The sequence below is a fragment of the Psammomys obesus genome, unplaced genomic scaffold, assembly GCF_907164565.1.
Source record: "Psammomys obesus unplaced genomic scaffold, mPsaObe1.curated_primary_1811, whole genome shotgun sequence".
In the NCBI taxonomy this organism is placed as follows: domain Eukaryota; kingdom Metazoa; phylum Chordata; class Mammalia; order Rodentia; family Muridae; genus Psammomys; species Psammomys obesus.
Genome location: NW_026596064.1, coordinates 13,390,403 through 13,407,902, shown reverse-complemented (window position 1 = coordinate 13,407,902; position 17,500 = coordinate 13,390,403). Strand labels below are relative to the sequence as shown.

The window sequence follows — 17,500 nt, the reverse complement described above, 5'->3', positions numbered from 1 at the left end:
ACACACACACACACACACACACACACACACACACACACACACACACAATCTGTTCTCTGTCTCATTGCACCTTTCTGTATCCTGCAGGAGATCCAGCAGCGGCATGGCCTGGCCAACTCCATCTCTTCCTACTTGATTAAGCCTGTGCAGAGGGTGACAAAGTACCAGCTGCTCCTGAAGGTACCTCCCCTCCCCACCCTATCCTCACTCCTGACCAGAAAACCCCTAACAGTGGGCAACCCTCACCTGAAGCCTTGCTTCTACCTTCAGCAGAGCCTCAGGTGAGCCCCCACCACCATTGCTGGCTCTAGACTGTGTGTCCTAACCCACAGAATTCCACATGCTTGTTTGGGGGTAGAGATAAAAGAAAAACTCTTAAAGATTATCACCTTGGGCACTGGGCAGCTCCATCCCTCCTTCCTGAGCAGATGTCCTCCTCCTGGCCTTCCACTTGCTGAAACCAAGGTGGAAGTCTTAAGGAAACTGTGGTCTATTCACCCATTGGTGTCTTCCATCTCCTGGACTACCGTGTCTGTGACCGTCCATAGGGTTATTGAAGGAGAACAGTCAAAGGGGATGTGTCAGACTCAATGAGACCCATATGTTGGGAGTGCTTCGGGAGCCAACCAAGACAAGCAGGTTTTCTTCCAAAGTCAAGGTTCTTAAAAGCTCAGTAGACAGATTATGTAAAACACTAGGTTGGTTTCTCTCTTCCTTATATAAGGATGTGCCCATATTCTAAAAATAAAGTCATTTCTATAGGAAGCCAGGAAAATTGACATAGACATTTCAATATCAATATGTCTACATTAATTCTTGAAGTGTAAGGGTAGAGGTTTTCTAGCTTTTGACTATATTGTTTGTTGTTCATCTAATGAAAAGGACTTGTACAAAATAGTGTACCTTCAGAGTCAACACTCAATTCCATTTACGTTTAGCAACACCTGCAGGATCTTCCCTAACCTAGCTTCCCCAAACCTGAAAGCCAGTCTGACTTTCAAGCCCAAGGCTCTCTTCCCACATTCCCCTCACATCATAGCCCCGGTACCCAGGTTTCTGGGGTAGGGGCATGGTGCTCATGGCCCCACAAAGGAAGCTTGAGGTGTTATTTCTGGGGAGACTACCAGCACATTTTCCTGTTTTCTGTGTGACAGCAGAGTCATGCAACCAGCCTTCCCTCAGCCCTTTCCTCCCCATACTTCAGAAATGAGACAGACACACAAGCTATCTAGCCTGGCAGAATGCCTTAGAAACTTCCAAGAGGCATCATGCGCAGAGCTGTTGCTAAGCATGCAAATCATCAGGTGGGGGATCAGTGAGGAATAGAACATATGTTGGCTCTTGGGGCAGAATTGCTTTTATTCTTCAGCTTTTAAAGTTTTCACGTAAAGACCAGAAATACCCATAAGGTCTCGGGGCAAGGAGTCCCTTTCCTAAAAACTCAGTGTGATTCTGACGTTTAAGTCAGAGGAGCTAGCGAATCTACTTGGCCTTTGAATCTCAGGTTGTGGCCTATAGCCTAGAATCCTATGGACAGTGTTCCTGTCCTGCTTAATGCTTGGTCCTTCTAAATAAAGTATCTTTCTCATACTGATAGTCTTTTTTCAAAATTGATTTTTGTGTGAACCTGGAGAGATGCCTCAGTAGTTAAAATCTCTAGCTGTTTCTTCCAGAAGACCTGAGGCCAAACCCCAGCACTTACGTGGCAACCCAGAATTGTCTGTAACTGTAGTTCCAGAGGATCTGATGCCTTTTTCCGGCCTCCATGGGCATATAAAGGTGCATAGACATGCATGGAGGCAGAAACACCCATACATACAAAATAAAATCATTTTTAAAATGGGTTTTTTTTTGTGGCTTTTGATTTATGTATTGAAAAAAGCCTTTGTAGGACTTGATAAGGCTGAGAGTTTTGAAAGGAAATAAATACTGATGCTCCAGCCACATTGCCCGTCTCAAACGAATTAAGGTGGTGCTCTAAGAGGAATTCAGTCATTCTCCTCTCCCCGTTAGCCCTGTAATGCTGAAGCTCCCTAGTTACATGAGTTATGTGAGAGGGGTGAGGAAGGAAATGTAGATTGGAATTAGCTTTCAGCAGCTAGAAAATTGGGCCCAGGACTTCCCTTTCTGGAATTGAGTATTTGGGGGAGAGAGGTGTTTGCACTGGGAATTGAGAGGCAAACAAATGAGGTGGCAATGATTTTTATTGCAGGGAAGTTGTAAAATTATTGTAAAAAGGTAATTTTGGCTCCTTTAAAACGTGCTGGTGGCAGGGTGCCTGATGAGTAAAAATAATTTGTTGAGCTTTGCCATAAATAACATGGCATTTATTTTCTCTTTGAAGTCAGTTTAATTCCAAATAAATTGATCTTTAATTGTCAGTATCCTCTGGGGCTCACAGCTTAGGAATTGCAAGAAAGTGAGACTGTGCCATTTGGAGTGTTTGATCGACTACTTGTTAATCTGCTGTCCTTTTCAGAGCCTAAATTAAATGTGCAGGCTCCTCCTTATCGGGAACCCGTTGCAGGGGCCCTGGAGAATTTATGGCCTCTGCTGGTAAATTGGTAGACTTGCTAAATTGCTTAGGGGATTAAACTAATTGGTGTTTTCTGTTGCAAACTGAAGCGTATTTCTCATGTCTGTCTCATGCTTTACCTCAGGCATTCCTTTGTGGATGCTTGAGAAAAGGGCGGGGACGTGAGAGAACCTCAGGGTGGTAGTGACAGTGATGCCGCTATGTCAACTGGAAAGGACAGGGCCAAGAACTTCAACTTCCCCCAACACGTCCTCTGCCTAAATACCCCAGACTCCTCTGTTCATATGGAAATGTCTCCAAGACAACTCAGGAAAAATCCACAGACTGGATTTTTGTCTCAGGTTCTCACTAATCACATATTTTCCCCAAGTGGGGAGCTTTGCTAATGAATTTAGTGGTATAGATGATCCCAAGGCAGTGGTGGGGCCTGGGACCACTGGTGAGGTTCCATCCCTTTCCCGCACTGTCAGAACGTGCTCTGGCCCAGGTCAGCACACACCAGGGAGGCGTGCCTCATGCCCTCCCTTACCCTGCTGAAGTGTAGTTGCTTTTTACTTAGAGAGCTGCCTAGCTGGCGTCTGCGTCACTCTCCAGAGAGCGATGCCATTATTGCAGGTTTGTTCACTGTAGGAAGTGCTAGCAGTCGAGATAGACCCTGTTTCCGAGCATTCCACAGAAAAGTATCCTCCTGCTGTCAACTACCTTTATTTGCCAGGAGAGGGGAGGGGCGGAGAGGACGAGAACAGGCTCATGGACAGGCGGTGGACAGGGTGCCAGGTGTGCATTCTGACCTGCCTCTCAGGCTCTGCTTGGCCTCCTTGGAGCTCCATTCCTCTCCACCCCAGGCTCCTACATGGTTATCAAAGTCCTCCTCAGGAATCTCATTCATCCTCCCCAGGCCAAGAATTCCTGATCCTTGTGATCCACTTGACCTCTGACCTGTTATAAATCCATAACATCTCTGGTTGGCCCCAGTGGGCTGGACATCAGCCCTCACACAGTAGAGGCTGTAGAGGAAAGTGACGTCAGCCATAGGTGTGCAGAGATCCACAAGGGCAGTGTGACGTGCCCTCTGCTTCTTCACTGTTCTCCTCACGGCTCCCTGCATCCTGGTGTGCTTCACCAGGAAGAGCAGCCCGGTGACAGAGCACTCCAGTTTTAAAATTCCAGCCATTCAAAAACATGTTGGATCGAGTTAGTTTGGACTAGGTAGAACTTACCTGGTCATCGAGGCTTCTTTAACAGTAATCCCCATCCCACTCTGTCTGAGGGAACCCTTACAGACAGGGCGAGGCTGGTGTGTAGTTTACTCGATGGCTTGAGGAAAGGGAGGGTCGGGAAACCAGGGAGATGATTTTAATTGTGTCTGGACTTTTTTTTCCCAGGAACTCTTAACTTGCTGTGAAGAAGGGAAAGGGGAGCTCAAGGATGGCCTGGAGGTGATGCTCAGTGTCCCCAAGAAAGCCAATGATGCCATGCATGTCAGCATGCTGGAAGGTAGCTGATCTCCCAGGCCTTCTGGGATGCCACCTCCATTGCTAAGACCAGGGAATTTGTGTTATAGGAGGGAAGTGGCATGGAGGCAGGCAAGGAACAAGGCTAGAAAAGACAAGAGATGAGTAAAAACAAGTTATCAAATGGGTCCTTGGCTACCTGCAGGAGCAGTACCACAGACCAGCAGGGGTAACGTCTGCCTCCGCTTTGTCATCCATGAGATAATCCAGTGCAGGCCATACAGACCTGCTCATACATAGCCTTTGCATTGCCTTCAGTCAGAATAACTGGAAATGCTAGTTACGCACAGTATGTATACACCACTGAATTTAGTGTGATATCAGCCTTCACACACACACACACACACACACACACACACACACACACACCCCTTTTCAGGACTGAAACTGAACCCAAGCCTTGTCCATGATGAACAAGCACTCACTACTAAGCCATATCCACAGTTCTTTTTGCTCAAAGTCTCATTAAACTGTCCAGAGTAGCCTTGAAATTATGACCCTTTCTCAGCCTACAGAGTGCCTAAAATGATAGGTATGCACCATCATACCCAGCTTCTTTAAAATATAAAAGAACACATGACATAAATTTACTATTAATGATTATTTTGTATTGAATGGTTAAGTGGCATCCAATATATTCAAATTCTCATGCAACTACTCTTTTTTTTTTCTTCTTGAGGACATAAGAAAGCCCAGCCAGGTGACCCTGACAGGACTGTAGTCAGCTAGATCTGTGGCCTTGGGGTCTAGAAGTGCAGAATGAAGGAAGGCCCCTATGACATGGTCTTAATGTTGTAAAACAGATGTATAGAGGCACCAGCCCGGGGTGAAGTTGCTAGCTGGGTAAAGACTTAACCTTTCAGTCTGACAAGCAGATGCTAAGAAAACAACTCGTGGGCCGCCCTTTCTCTTCTGGCATCATCCCACAGTACCACCATTGCCACTGCCATCATCTAAGACTCGGTGTGGTCGCAGTACTTCCCGGACCATCCTTACTACAAGAATGCCCAGGCCTTAGAGCAGTAGAGCCGATGTCGCCTTCCCTAGACTAAGCACTGGCCATCTGAGAGCGTTCCTGTTGTCACAGTTTCTCCACAGGACCTCCAATGCTGGGGTCCTCCTTTATAAGTACCCCATTCACCCAAACTGTCCCTCACCCATGATCCAGCCACTCCAGTATGGCCTGTGGACCTGTACAAGAGAACTGGTTGGCAGTGCACATTTATGGACTCGCCAAACACCCCCTGAACCAAATTCTCTTGGTGGAGAGCGGTGTTCAGAATTCATGTTTTCACATGCCTTCCAGGCAATACTTGTGCACAATAAGGTTTGGGCTCTTTCTGGAAGATCTGAACTGGTATATAAATTTTAAAAATGTCCAAAGTTTGAGCGTCACACTGTTTAGGACCACTAAAAAGGATACTAGAGATAGACTATAAGAAATGAGGCGATGCCAGATAAAGCAGGGCCAAGGATAGCATACCAACTGGGGCTCCACCTGAGCCCCACTCAGAAGTGGAAGAATGATGGGAGCTGTGGAGGGAGATGCTCTGGGGACCGCCTGTTTGGGAACCCCTCCCACCCAGCCCTTCTCACACTGGGAGGGGCGCATCCCACGGGACCTCTTGGGAAAACCCCACTCATATAGCATATGTATGTAGGAGACGTGGTGCAGGGAATGGGCGGTGGGAGATGCCTGTTCTGTAGGCAGATATGCTCCATTAGCTCTCCACGGAACCCAGCAGCCAACTAGGAAATCTGTTCTCCGAGGGGGACTACAACCCAGCCTCCCCTGAGGGTAGTGTTGGGGAGACTCCACAGGGCTCGTGGGTGTTTTTCAGGGTTCGATGAGAACTTGGATGTACAGGGGGAGTTGATTCTCCAGGATGCCTTTCAAGTGTGGGACCCAAAGTCGCTGATCCGGAAGGGGCGGGAGCGGCACCTGTTCCTCTTTGAGATCTCCTTGGTGTTTAGCAAGGAGATCAAAGACTCTTCAGGACACACGAAATATGTTTACAAGAACAAGCTACTGGTAGGTGGGGCGGGCGGGCTGAGAGAGTCCCTGCTTCTGTAGAGCCTGTGGGCAGGAAGGGAGAAGGATGTAAACCTCTTCCCCCCCTTATTATAGCTCACCTCTTCTCCACTCCAAAGTTCTCCCGGACAAAAGCTCATGTCTGCTACTTGGAAAGCTCCCACCCACAGCCTCCACTTCTTCATCTTAGAGTTCACAGGTCTTCCTGTTTGCTTTAGCGTCTCCTTCTTCACCATCCCTCCCTGTACCTGATCATCAGGCGAATGCCTGCAGGTCCTTTCATCCTGGGTATATGAACAAAATATCCAGTCTGTTGAAGCCTGATTGACAGAAGCCCCTTCCTTGGCCCTCTCCTCTTTGTTGCCTTCCCCTTCCTATCCCAGCCCTAAGTCTCCCCCACTGCCCTCCCCTTCCCCGCCTCTCACAGGCATTTCCTGTCTACAGACCTCAGAGCTGGGTGTGACCGAGCACGTAGAAGGTGACCCCTGCAAATTCGCCTTGTGGTCTGGGCGCACCCCATCCTCAGACAATAAAACAGTGCTCAAAGTAAGTACTGCTCTCTTCTAGCACAAAGTCAGGGTTGGGGTAATCGAGTAGGGTAAAGGAAGCAGGCATGAGACACCAAAATCAGGGCCTAGGGACCACTGACCCACCAGGCCTCTCTTGGGAATGACAGCATCGTTCAGGTATCAAGAGGCAGATTTGACTATGAAAGTGGACCCAGAATCTCAATGGCAGATGTTCTCCTCAAGTTCATAGAGGGCAGGGAATGGCATATTGGCTTCCTTAACAACGCTGAGTCAGCTGGCCTCTGTCCGTATATCCCCTTCCAGTGGCAAGAACAACCAGCCTTTAAACAAAGGCATCTTGAGTGTTTACCCTAAATGTCCTCTGTGGACAAGGTCCTCTGCTTAATGCCATTTAAAAAAAAAAATGTGTAAGGTATGGTCCTTATTCTCTGGAAACATGTATGCCAGAAGTTCCATTAAACCACAGTAGTCTGGGGCCCAGATGGTCAGTTCAGCTCTCCTGGTTCAGCCTGGTGCTGAGTCCCTGTTCCTGGTGGCACTAGCCTAATGAGGTTAGGGATACTGCAAATAGAGCTTCCGTTGGCCACTTGTTAGCCTAGACAGTGTCCTTTACCATGAAACAGATGGTCCAGCTCAGGCAAAAGCTTCACAAGTGTCCACCATTAATTTTCAGAACAGCTGCTGCCTGCCATGAAAAGTTATCTGAAAAAGGATCCAGGAAGACATGGGCTATTATTGGCATGAGAGCAGTGCTTCTGATAAGCAGACTTAGCAGCCTGAAACCCCAGTATTGACTGTTGGCCTTTGTAGGCTGTATGGGTGTGACAGGGGTTAAACATCCTAACATATACCCATTACCCTGCTGGTAAACAGCCACTGCTTCCTCAGGCGTCACAGACTCCAAGTGCCGTCAGGGCTGACTAGGATCCACAATTCAATGGGAATCCAGGCCCAGCAGAATGCAGCAAATCCTGCTCCAGCTCCAGGGCCTATAGCAGATGGGTCAGTGCCTAATGAATTGTGAAATGTGTTAGAAGTCCTCCATAAAATCTACATTAAGCCTTGAGGTTAAAGAGTCCAAGGATAAAATGTGAAATCAACTCCCCAAAGATCTGGTGTCTTTGGGATAACAGCTGAACCTGTAGGGGGGAAGAGTTGAACATGGTTTTCAAGGGCAACCAGAGCAGGGCTTCTCAATGTTTCTCCCTGTGGCGCTGTAGGCTTCCAACATCGAAACCAAGCAGGAGTGGATCAAGAACATTCGAGAAGTGATCCAGGAAAGGATCATTCACCTTAAAGGAGCTTTAAAGGAACCAATCCAGCTCCCCAAAACACCAGCCAAACTGAGGAACAATAGTAAGAGGTAACCAACGCCTTTCCCCAATCACTGATGCCTCAGGTGCCCAAGGGAGGGGGACAGGGTGGCCCTTCGTTTCTAGGGGGAACTGCACTGTCCTCCATCTAGGAAGACCCGCGAGTTCTACCTGTGGCAAATTCTGCCATCTTTAAGCTTCTCATCTGTTACTGTCCATTACTGCGGCAGGGGCTCTCTGAGCACCCTTCACTTAAGTGTGCCACCAGAATGCGAGAGGAAGTATAAGTTGAGTTACATCCCCCAAGAACCTTCCCACAACTATGTCTCGTACATGGAGTGGTTACATGAGAACAGTAGCATCTGGAGAGGGTAAATGCTGTCAAACAGGGAACAGTGTTGACGCTCTGTGGAGCTGGGGAAGGCTTCGGGAAGAACAGTGTGTGAGTGGGAAGGCCTCCACGTCGGTCAAATGGTAGAGGAGTTTTGCACAGCCCTGGGGTAGGCCAAGGATATCTCTGCTGCTCCTAAGGAGTCCTCTTCACTAACCTTCAATGACCAGTGGTCAGCAGAAGAGGACCTATTCCTTGACTGTCTCTGGGCCCTTCTGAGCCCTAGCTTCCTCTGAGGCCGTGCATGGCTTCTTAAGTGCTACCTTCTCAAGTCTCCATCTGGCATGAGCACTTCCAATGACTCCGCTGGAGGAAGCTTGGAGGAAAGCTTACAAAAATGTCAACACACGTGGCTTAAAGCAAAATACACAGCATAGTGGTGTCCTGAGAGTAGTGGTACAAGCACGCCACTCCTCCCCAGTTCCCAAATGGCACAAGCCAGAGCACTTCATTGAGCACCTTTCAGTATCAACCAGGATAAGCAAGGTAGGGAAGCAGTGCAGAGTCATGGCATTAGGGTGCCAGCACCGAGAGAGGTCGTGACCCCAAGAAGGATATGACAGAAACAGAGACTCCTCCAAAGTGATCGCCAGGATCAGATCACTTCCCCAGTGCTGCAGGGACCAATTATGACTACTGAAAAGGGGCCATTTTAACTTTCTGTGCTTATGTCTGGATAACACAGGAGATGACCCTGCTTCAGGGAGCTCCTCCTTCAACAAGGAAAATGGTGTAAAGAATGCGTCTTCCAGGACTGTGTGAGAAGGAAACTTAGTTGAGGCGGATGAGGGCTGCTCCAAAATCTAAAGTAGAGTTGGAGAGTTTCTAGAACACATGAAGGGCGCATCTTGGCACTATCCGCCACCCTCTCTCTGTCCCCTGCCTCTTCTCCTCTCCTTCATGGCATAGAGAGAGGCCTCACAGAGTGCAGAGAACAGCCAGGAAGTCTGATCTTCCCTTAGCTTAGCTTCCTGGATATAGCAGCAGAGCTTAGGGAGGGGTACGTGGGCTTGGGGGACGCCACCTACACTCCCAGATCAGCCCTTTCAGTCTCCAGACCTGGTTTCATCTGGAGTGAACTAGAAGGGTCCCTAATAGGGCCAAAACAGCAGGAAGCAGAAAGTACAGCCGGATCCCAGCCACCTATAAGTGGGGGAGGGGGCGATGGCCCAGGCAGACCATCCAAAACCACAGATGATCTGGAAAGTCCTGTATTTTGATTTTGAAATGTGTCACGTGGTTTCTTCTCACAGCATTTGCCTTCCTGCAAATGTGTGGCTTATGTTAGTAAGATAAATCGCCCTTTTCCAAGCCCACGAGCAGGTGGTGGGAAAGCAGTCAACTAAGAAATGTTCTGCATGGGAGAAGCTACTCTCTCTCAGAAAGACGACACGTGTAATACACACACAGGTGTACTAGAGAGTGACTGCTCAGACCCCATTAGATGGGGTCGTTATCCCTGGCACTCTGCCCACAGGATGAGACTCCCCAGCATCCAGTTCCCCCACCTCCCAAAGCTGTTACTCCTCTGCAAGCAACATGGAGTGGGGGTGGCTTTGCTGAACGTGTCCATGGGAAGAGCTGTGGTTTCCTCCGCTGACTCCTTTAGCCACAGCCCACGGCTCCCGAGTTTTCCCTAACACAGACTAGTCAGCAACTCCCAGGCAGCCACTCCCACTGGGGCTTGACTGTGGGTAGAGCCGTGCACAGCCCTAGGGCAGAGAGCTGAAAGAGCAGTGTTCCCTCAAAACAGCTAGGGCCCGGGAAGGGGTAGGAGTGCCCTAATGACACCAGGGAGCGGAGCTGGTTCAAATGCTCCTGTAGACTCTGCCGTTCCCAGCCCAGAGAAAAAAGTGTCTTTCTCTTCAGCGTTGATGAGAACTCATGAGCAACAAGTATGAGATCAGTAAGAAGACAGTGAACACCCGCTCCCTATGCAGGAGCTAAACAGCCATCAGGACTTTTCCAAAGATGATCTTTCCTTGAGGAAATACCCAATCCGTTTTCCCCAACAGAAGAAATATAAGTTTAAAAAAAGAAAATCCACCTAAGTTTCATAACATACACCTATAGTCTCAACTGCTCGGGAGGCTGAGGCAGGATGCTTGCGTGGGCCCAGGACCTCAAGACTGGTGTGAACAGCATAGCAAGATGCATCTAAGAAAGAATGAATATATATATGTATTATTCATCAGTGTCTTTTTTTCCTACACCAGCAGTAAGCCAACCCCCATCCTAGTTATAACATGCAGAACCTTGAACTCTGTGGCTACTGAAAAGGAGCCTGTTAGCTGGCTAGAAACGCAGGTTCTAAGTAAGATGTGTCTTCCTCCTGCCTCAGGCTAGAAGGGACATAGAGTGAGTTTCCTGCTGCTCTCGGTCGTGTCGTGATCACGTGCTTACTGAAATGAATGCACTTTCATTGAAATCACATACGCTGTACCCATTAACAGGCTAACGGTAGACATTCCCCTGCCAGGAGCGTTCAGGCACTTCTCTGCCAACCCAGCTGGGAAATACCTTGTGCGCTCTAAACCCACAGTGGTCCCCCCCACCCCCACCCCTGTTTCTTTTCTCTCTCCTTCCTGCAGGGATGGACTAGAGGATGGTGACAGCCAGGGGGATGGGAGCAGCCAGCCAGACACCATATCCATCGCCTCCAGGACCTCTCAGAACACAGTGGACAGTGACAAGGTAAGACGGAGTCCCAGCCTTCCTCCCCTCTACCCAAACTCATGGTTGGTTTAACCAGCCCTGGAGAATCGTGCTCAAATTTCCACCCACTCTGGAGCCAAACAGCAAGGAGCCAGCCGTCTCATGCCACCAAAGGGGAAAGGTCAGGGCTGGATTGGGAGAATCACACAAGGGGAAAGGTGAACAGAGAGAGGCTGCTGGACCGCTCTGACAGGAGAACAGACCTCAGAGAGGCTGAGATTGCTCTAGTGTCTGAGACACCGATACCTGTGACTGGCTCGGATTTGCGATGGTTTGACTGGGGCGTATTTCAAAATTAGACCAGTCACATAGATACTACTCAGTAGGGACCTCTGTCCCAAAAGGACCCTAGTGGGTAAATGACACCTCTCCCTGGCCACGTACTGAGGGCTCAGCTCCTGAGAGATTAGGGGCAGGGGAACCAGCCAGTGGCACATGAAACATGAAGTCATCCTCTAAGAAAACCTGGTCAGTTGTCTCCTACCCCTTGGAGCAGGCAAGCAGCATTAGGAGTCCTGAGGGGAAGGCAGGAAAGAGGGCGTCCCCATGTATTTGTTCAGGCTGCCTGGGGGAGGCAGTTGTTGGAATCTGCAGCAGAGAGAGGAAAGGGGGCCAGGGCCTGGCCAACTCACATTCACCTACCCAGAGCCCTGGGTATGAGGTAATCTACTGCTGCGTATTCGTAATGTTATTGTCGAAGTTAGACTTTCCCAAACACTGCTTGGCCCTAGTTCCTTCAGACCTGGCCCTTCAGGCTACCCTACAGCCTTAAGCAATAGGCCATGCCAGTTCTTTAGTTTTCTATGTTATGGATACCTTTCTACACTTATTAGGTTTTCACTGAGAGCTAAGTATGGGGACTGTGCCCTAAACCTGCAGAGATAATGTCAGCAACACCTTATCCTAACCACATAAACAGACAAATGCTCAAGGACATTCAAGGTCCGTTCCATATGACAGCTGCTTTCATGTTTTAAATCCATTTTCGCCAGCCGGGTAGATGGAACCTTTGAGGGTATTTTTTTTTTCTACTTACACAAAGGAAACTATGTCAATGTTTTCCTGACTTCTCCGGCCTGATGTCTAACAGTCTAACTAGAATACCCTGTGAATAAAAGTGTTCCTTTTAAAAGCACTTCCTGGTTGGTAAGTCAGGTGTGATATTCCCCATGTTCAGGCGTAGACTTCCAGCTTTGTTGCTGGGGGAGTCACCCCTCACAGCTGCTAACCCATCTCCCAGGATCCTGACACAGACAGAACCCCCCTGGCCAGGGCCGTTTGCCCATTCCTTCTCTTGCTTGGAAGGTAAGTGAGGCTAGACCACACCTTTGACATCAGACGTTTTATTGCAGATGAGGGATTTTAGGACTCACACTCTTGTCTGAGTAGCCAAGCGACTCACCCCAGAAAATTTCAGTGGTCGGCATTAAAGCAGGAACTAGCACTCAGACCCTAGGAGCCAGAACATTGGACTCTCAGTGCTGAGTTCATCCAGCTGTGTGACCTTTCTAAACATGCCACATGCAGAGCAGACACACACTCCTGTCAAAGCCCCTGCCATGTGCCACACTATGTGCCGGGTCCTGTGGCGAGCCGCGCACTGTCTGTTGAGTGTGAATCCCCATCCGTGCGACTCCTTGTTTCCTGTTGTCTCTATAGCCAGGCCGCTGGTCCCCGAAGAGGGCATGGGCTGTGTCTGTCTGTTCCCCTGCTGTACTCTTGGGCACTTAGCACACGTTAAAACTCGGGAGTTACTTGTGAAATCAGTGAATGTAGCTACACACTGATAGGTCTCCAGGAACAGAGAAGTAAGAGGCAAGTGAAAACAGTTTTTCCAAAACTAGCCAAGTATACGAATGTCCTGTTTCTTAAGACATTAAAGAACCCTAGAAGACTTGAACAGAAAGCTTAGTAAGCTGGAATACTTACCCTCTTGGGAGCATGAACTCCCAGTCACCTTTTCTGTCCCTAGGATACAGGAGCTCCATATATGAAGCCTCAAAGAAAAATCACTTATTCTCAAACAAAAATAGTAGCAGTCTGTTGATGAGCATGCAGTCTCCTTTAAAGTGTCCTCACTCTGATCCCAACCCAGCAGTGGGGACAGGGCGGCCATGTGGCCCCTGTGACTTGTGTCTCCTCCAGTAGTGAAGTCAGTCACTGGCCATGTTGAATTCATAGGTCTTATCAACAGGGTCGAGTTCCTTCCACCTCTCCTAGAAGACCAGGGAAGCCTGGTTTTCAGGTGACCAGACAGACATCTCTGGACTGACTCAGGTAAACTGATCACAGTCAACAGAAGGGTCAGTGACGATGGCTTTATGGAGAGGTCAGGGCAGAGACCCCTCATAGAAACGAATCATTCCAGCAATAGACTTTCCTCAGAGTGTCAGGTCTTCTTCCTTAGACGGGAAGGAATGGCTTATGTCCGCACCAGTGGCCGGCTGAAGGCCCCAGGGAGCCCACTTTGGGCTGAGGCACCCCTCCTACTGCCTATTGTGTAACAGAAAGCTGGAAGATGCCCAGATGTGACACCATCACTGTCAGCTCGCCCAGTTATCATAGCTCAGTTTCCCCATATCTAAGGAGCATAATGACGCCAGCTCACAGAGCCATTGGGAAGAATAAGTGGCCTATATCTACTTGGTAGCTGACTGACATTTGTTAAAAAAAAAAAAAAAAATTCAGTCTTAGAGTACAAATACAATGCTTCATGAAGAGCTCCGTGGGTTCTTAAGCCGAGTTTTAACTTCTGGCTTCATCATTATCAGCCGCTTATCTGTGTTGGTCCTAAGATGATGTGGCTTCTTCCATTTCCCTGTATGTGAACAGAATGACCTTTCTCCCCTGCTTTCCATGTTAGCCTCTAGACTCTCAAGCACGGATGTTTGTTGCTCATGGGTTATCTTATTGGCAATAGATTGTGATCTGCTTACGTCTGACATTGGACGATGAAAGTTTACTGCATTTGAGCAATGGTAGGCTCTTGGGCTGTAGGTATTTGGAGACAGATCGTTTTTCTAGTCTTTGAAGGCTACTTTAGAAGTCTTCAGGTTCTCCAGCTTTTGGTGGTGTTAATATGTTCCCAGAGTATGTCATTTCCTCGCTCCCTGCCTATGGACCTCCTTCCGCATGTATGGACTTCCTTCAGCGTGTAAAGTCTATATAAAACAGGGTGTTTAGAAGGGTGTGCAGCCTGCACGTGGGATCTAGCTGCGGATACAGTCTTTGCCCTAGAGTTTATCCTAAAACGATCATCATGTCTAGTAGAGTGCCCAGTGTTGCTCATAAAATCTCAAAAATGCCTTTTTCGTGGACAGACTTAGACTTAGTCAGGCAGGTGAGCACGGGACAATTCTGTGTCTGCTCGGTTCTCTTGTCTAGACGCACCCCTGTGTCCTAGCATGCTATGAATATGAAGTATTCCTTTCAGTTTTCAGCTGCATCTCCCAGAACCACGTTCTGTTCCTTCTCCATACTCTTTTAGTAAGATTGAAGGAAGGCCAATATGCAGCTTCCTTTCTCATCCACCACATGGAAGCCCTTTGTTTGGCTCTTCTTTAAGGCCTTAAGAAATGGAAACCCTACCATGTTCCCCTGTGGCAGAGGACCTGGGACTGTTGGCTTAAGCTGTAAGTCCGTCCCCACCCCCATTAGGGAGAACACTGTTTATTATTCATACTTCTGCATTAAACCTATACAAAGCTGAGCGCCTCAGTAAATAAATCCCACTAATAACTCTCCCAGACTTGCTTTTGTTTGATCCTCAAGCAGATCTGCGTAATTAGGTTTTCCACAGGCCTGTGTTATATACAAAAGTGTTGTTTCCTCAAGGCAAATGGAAACGCTCACTTTATCCCACAGTGGGCCAAACTCTGGGCACAACATCCACCCTAAAGCCTTTCACCTTGAGTTCTGGGGCCTTTGCTACCACACATCAGATATGGAGACTCACAAGATTCTAGTCAAGGGAGGCAGCGAAGAGGTGTCAGTGAAGGAGAACCTTTCTTAATGTGATGGACGCCTGCCAGAGGACTGGCATCTGCGCCATGGTGAACCTGGTGCATGCATTCAGGGCAGGCATGGTGGATGTAGTCAATGAACATGTATTGAATTAAACATCCATACCCCTCCTAGGAGTATGTACGTATTCACTCTCCATGAAAAAAAAAAAAAAAGGCACTGTTAGCCTCTAGTCATGTCCAGGCTAGCTGAAGAGAGAGAAATTGGAATGAGACTGTATTGTGGGTGCCTCGCTCTCTAATAATAATAATAAGGGGGGAGAACACTGCCACAACGCCTCACAACTGGGAAAACCACAGTCTCGCAGGATGCAGATGGAGAAAGAGCATCTCAAAGAATGCACCCTAAGTCCAGTTTTTCACATGTGGAGTCTTAACCGAGATTCCCATGCACGTGATCTATTAAGGTACCCAAGGCAGACTCAGATGTGGTTCAGGTGGTGCTAAGCTCCAGGCAGGACTCGCCAGCTGGGCACCGCATGGAGCCAAGGGCTTTGGGCTTTCGTATCACATGAGCAGCCGGTAGGCATGGGAACTGGGGCTGTGCTGGCAGGAGAGGAGGTGGGGTACAGGAGCATCTACTGCAAGGGACATGGTGATGTGATAGCAGGGGGGTGGGTTCTAAGATGAGGTATGGACCCCACCCTGACTGGCTTATAACCTAGGGTGGCCGCACTGTGGCAAGAGTTCTGTCTCAGGGTCTATACAAAGAGAGCAGTGACAGTCTTTCCCAGAGTTCTGAAGGACTAGATGAGATCCATGTCTGTAATGTGTGAGCCTCAGGGACCCACGAGTCCAGGAGAGGTCTCCATTTCAGATGCCCAGGACAGGAAAATAAGCAACATGCTCCCTGAAGTCTTAAGAGGCTGCTGTATTTTGCCTCTACAGAATAAGCCATATGTCAGCCAGTGTAAAGATTGAGCAATTCCAACTACTGTGTTTTCCTTGAGAACTTCTTAAGAGCCATCAAGAGACTCAACCAAGTTGGGTTTGAGACATGTGGTCATGATAGGTATCCTGGTCAGCTATGTGTACCACCTGCTGTCCACCAGACCATAAGGGTCTCTAGGGTCCCAAGCAACCCTGGGAGGAATGAACTGTAGCTCTTCCATTACTCAGTCTTTGGACTCAGTGGGCCTAGATGGAGAGCTGCCTCCCACTCCGTAGCGAAACACACCCATCCCTTAAAGAGATACCTAGAAAGAGTATGCAATTAGACCTCTACCTACCAAGGCGAGGAGTGGACATATTGGCGCTTGAACCATGAAACCAATGTAGTCTTGATTCTCAGGTACACCCCAGGCCTCAGCAAATTAGATTATAATAACAGCATAAACCTTAACTAAAAGGATTCTGATTTTCCTCAATACCTTAGTCCTTCCTTGCAAGAAAATACCACTTCAATTTTATGATTTCAACCCTTAAATGTGGTTTAGGGTCTTTGGTTGTGCTTTGTATTTATTCGTCTAATTTGTGTTATTAAATGTTTTCTTATATTAAAGGGCTAGACTTGGAACTCATTTTTTTTTCCTAGAATAGTTTCCTTGTCACTCTTTTCCCATGGTAGCTGGAGAAGGGGAGATGGCAGCAGTGGACAACAAGAATAGAATGAGTCCAGGACCATCAGGGCAGCTGGAGCCCCATCTCTGGCTGCTCTGTCACCTCCTGGTAGCTCAGCTCCCTCCCCTCAATGATGTTCATCGCAGCATCAGTTTGGCTTTTCAGAGTGCCTGAGCAGAGTGTGCTGACTTGCAGTCACCCGCTCTCTTATCAGAAGGTCCTTGCACAAATGAGTGGCCCCAGTCCCTGCAAAGTCCACCAGAGGACAGAAAATGTACTTCACCGCCTCAGGACATAGGGCACAAACCTCTCCTCCTGCCATTATTTTAGTTAATAGTCCCACTAGCATTCCATTGTTTAAATTTTTCCCTGAAGAAACCATCAGGGAAAACCATCATCAAAATTGCCAAGCAAGTATCATGAAAGGCAGGGGCTTTGTTGAGCCCAGGCAGGTAACAGGAAGCCTTGGGGGTTCTCTGCCCATGTCAGACACTTGAGCTGTACAAAGCATCTTTGTCCTAGGTGGTGGCACAGGAGGGTGCCCTCACTGCAGGAATGGGAAAAGTGAGAAGGTGATTTAGAGCTGTGGTCAGGCCTCATGGCATTCAGGGTGAGCCTAAAATTTGGGGTCATAGAAGAGAGCCAGGCGGCAGTGGCACACACCTTTAATCCTAACACATGGGAGGCAGAGGCAGGTGGATCTCTGTGAGTTCGAGGGCAGCCTTTACAGAGTGAGTTCCAGGACAGCCAGGGCTACACAGAAAAACCCTGTCTCAAGAATTAAAAAGGGATGGGAGTAGAGAAAAGGAAGGAAGGAAGGAGGGAGGGAGGGAGGGAAGGAGGAAGGAAGGAAGGAAGGAAGGAAGGAAGGAAGGAAGGAAGGAAGG

At 48.4% G+C, this 17,500-nt stretch overlaps 1 protein-coding gene across 11 annotated transcripts in view; it reads left to right on the top strand.

Moving 5' to 3' along the window:
- The window catches only part of Kalrn (kalirin RhoGEF kinase), a 575,471-nt gene that overhangs the window by 387,106 nt on the left and 170,865 nt on the right, over positions 1 to 17,500 (top strand). For all 11 annotated transcript variants that reach the window (XM_055624991.1, XM_055624990.1, XM_055625009.1 and 8 more), the window contains 6 exons: positions 88 to 180; positions 3,922 to 4,033; positions 5,892 to 6,082; positions 6,527 to 6,628; positions 7,833 to 7,975; positions 10,908 to 11,010. In XM_055624991.1, coding sequence (XP_055480966.1) covers positions 88 to 180; positions 3,922 to 4,033; positions 5,892 to 6,082; positions 6,527 to 6,628; positions 7,833 to 7,975; positions 10,908 to 11,010 — 744 coding nt within the window. The remainder of the gene's footprint in view (positions 1 to 87; positions 181 to 3,921; positions 4,034 to 5,891; positions 6,083 to 6,526; positions 6,629 to 7,832; positions 7,976 to 10,907; positions 11,011 to 17,500) is intronic.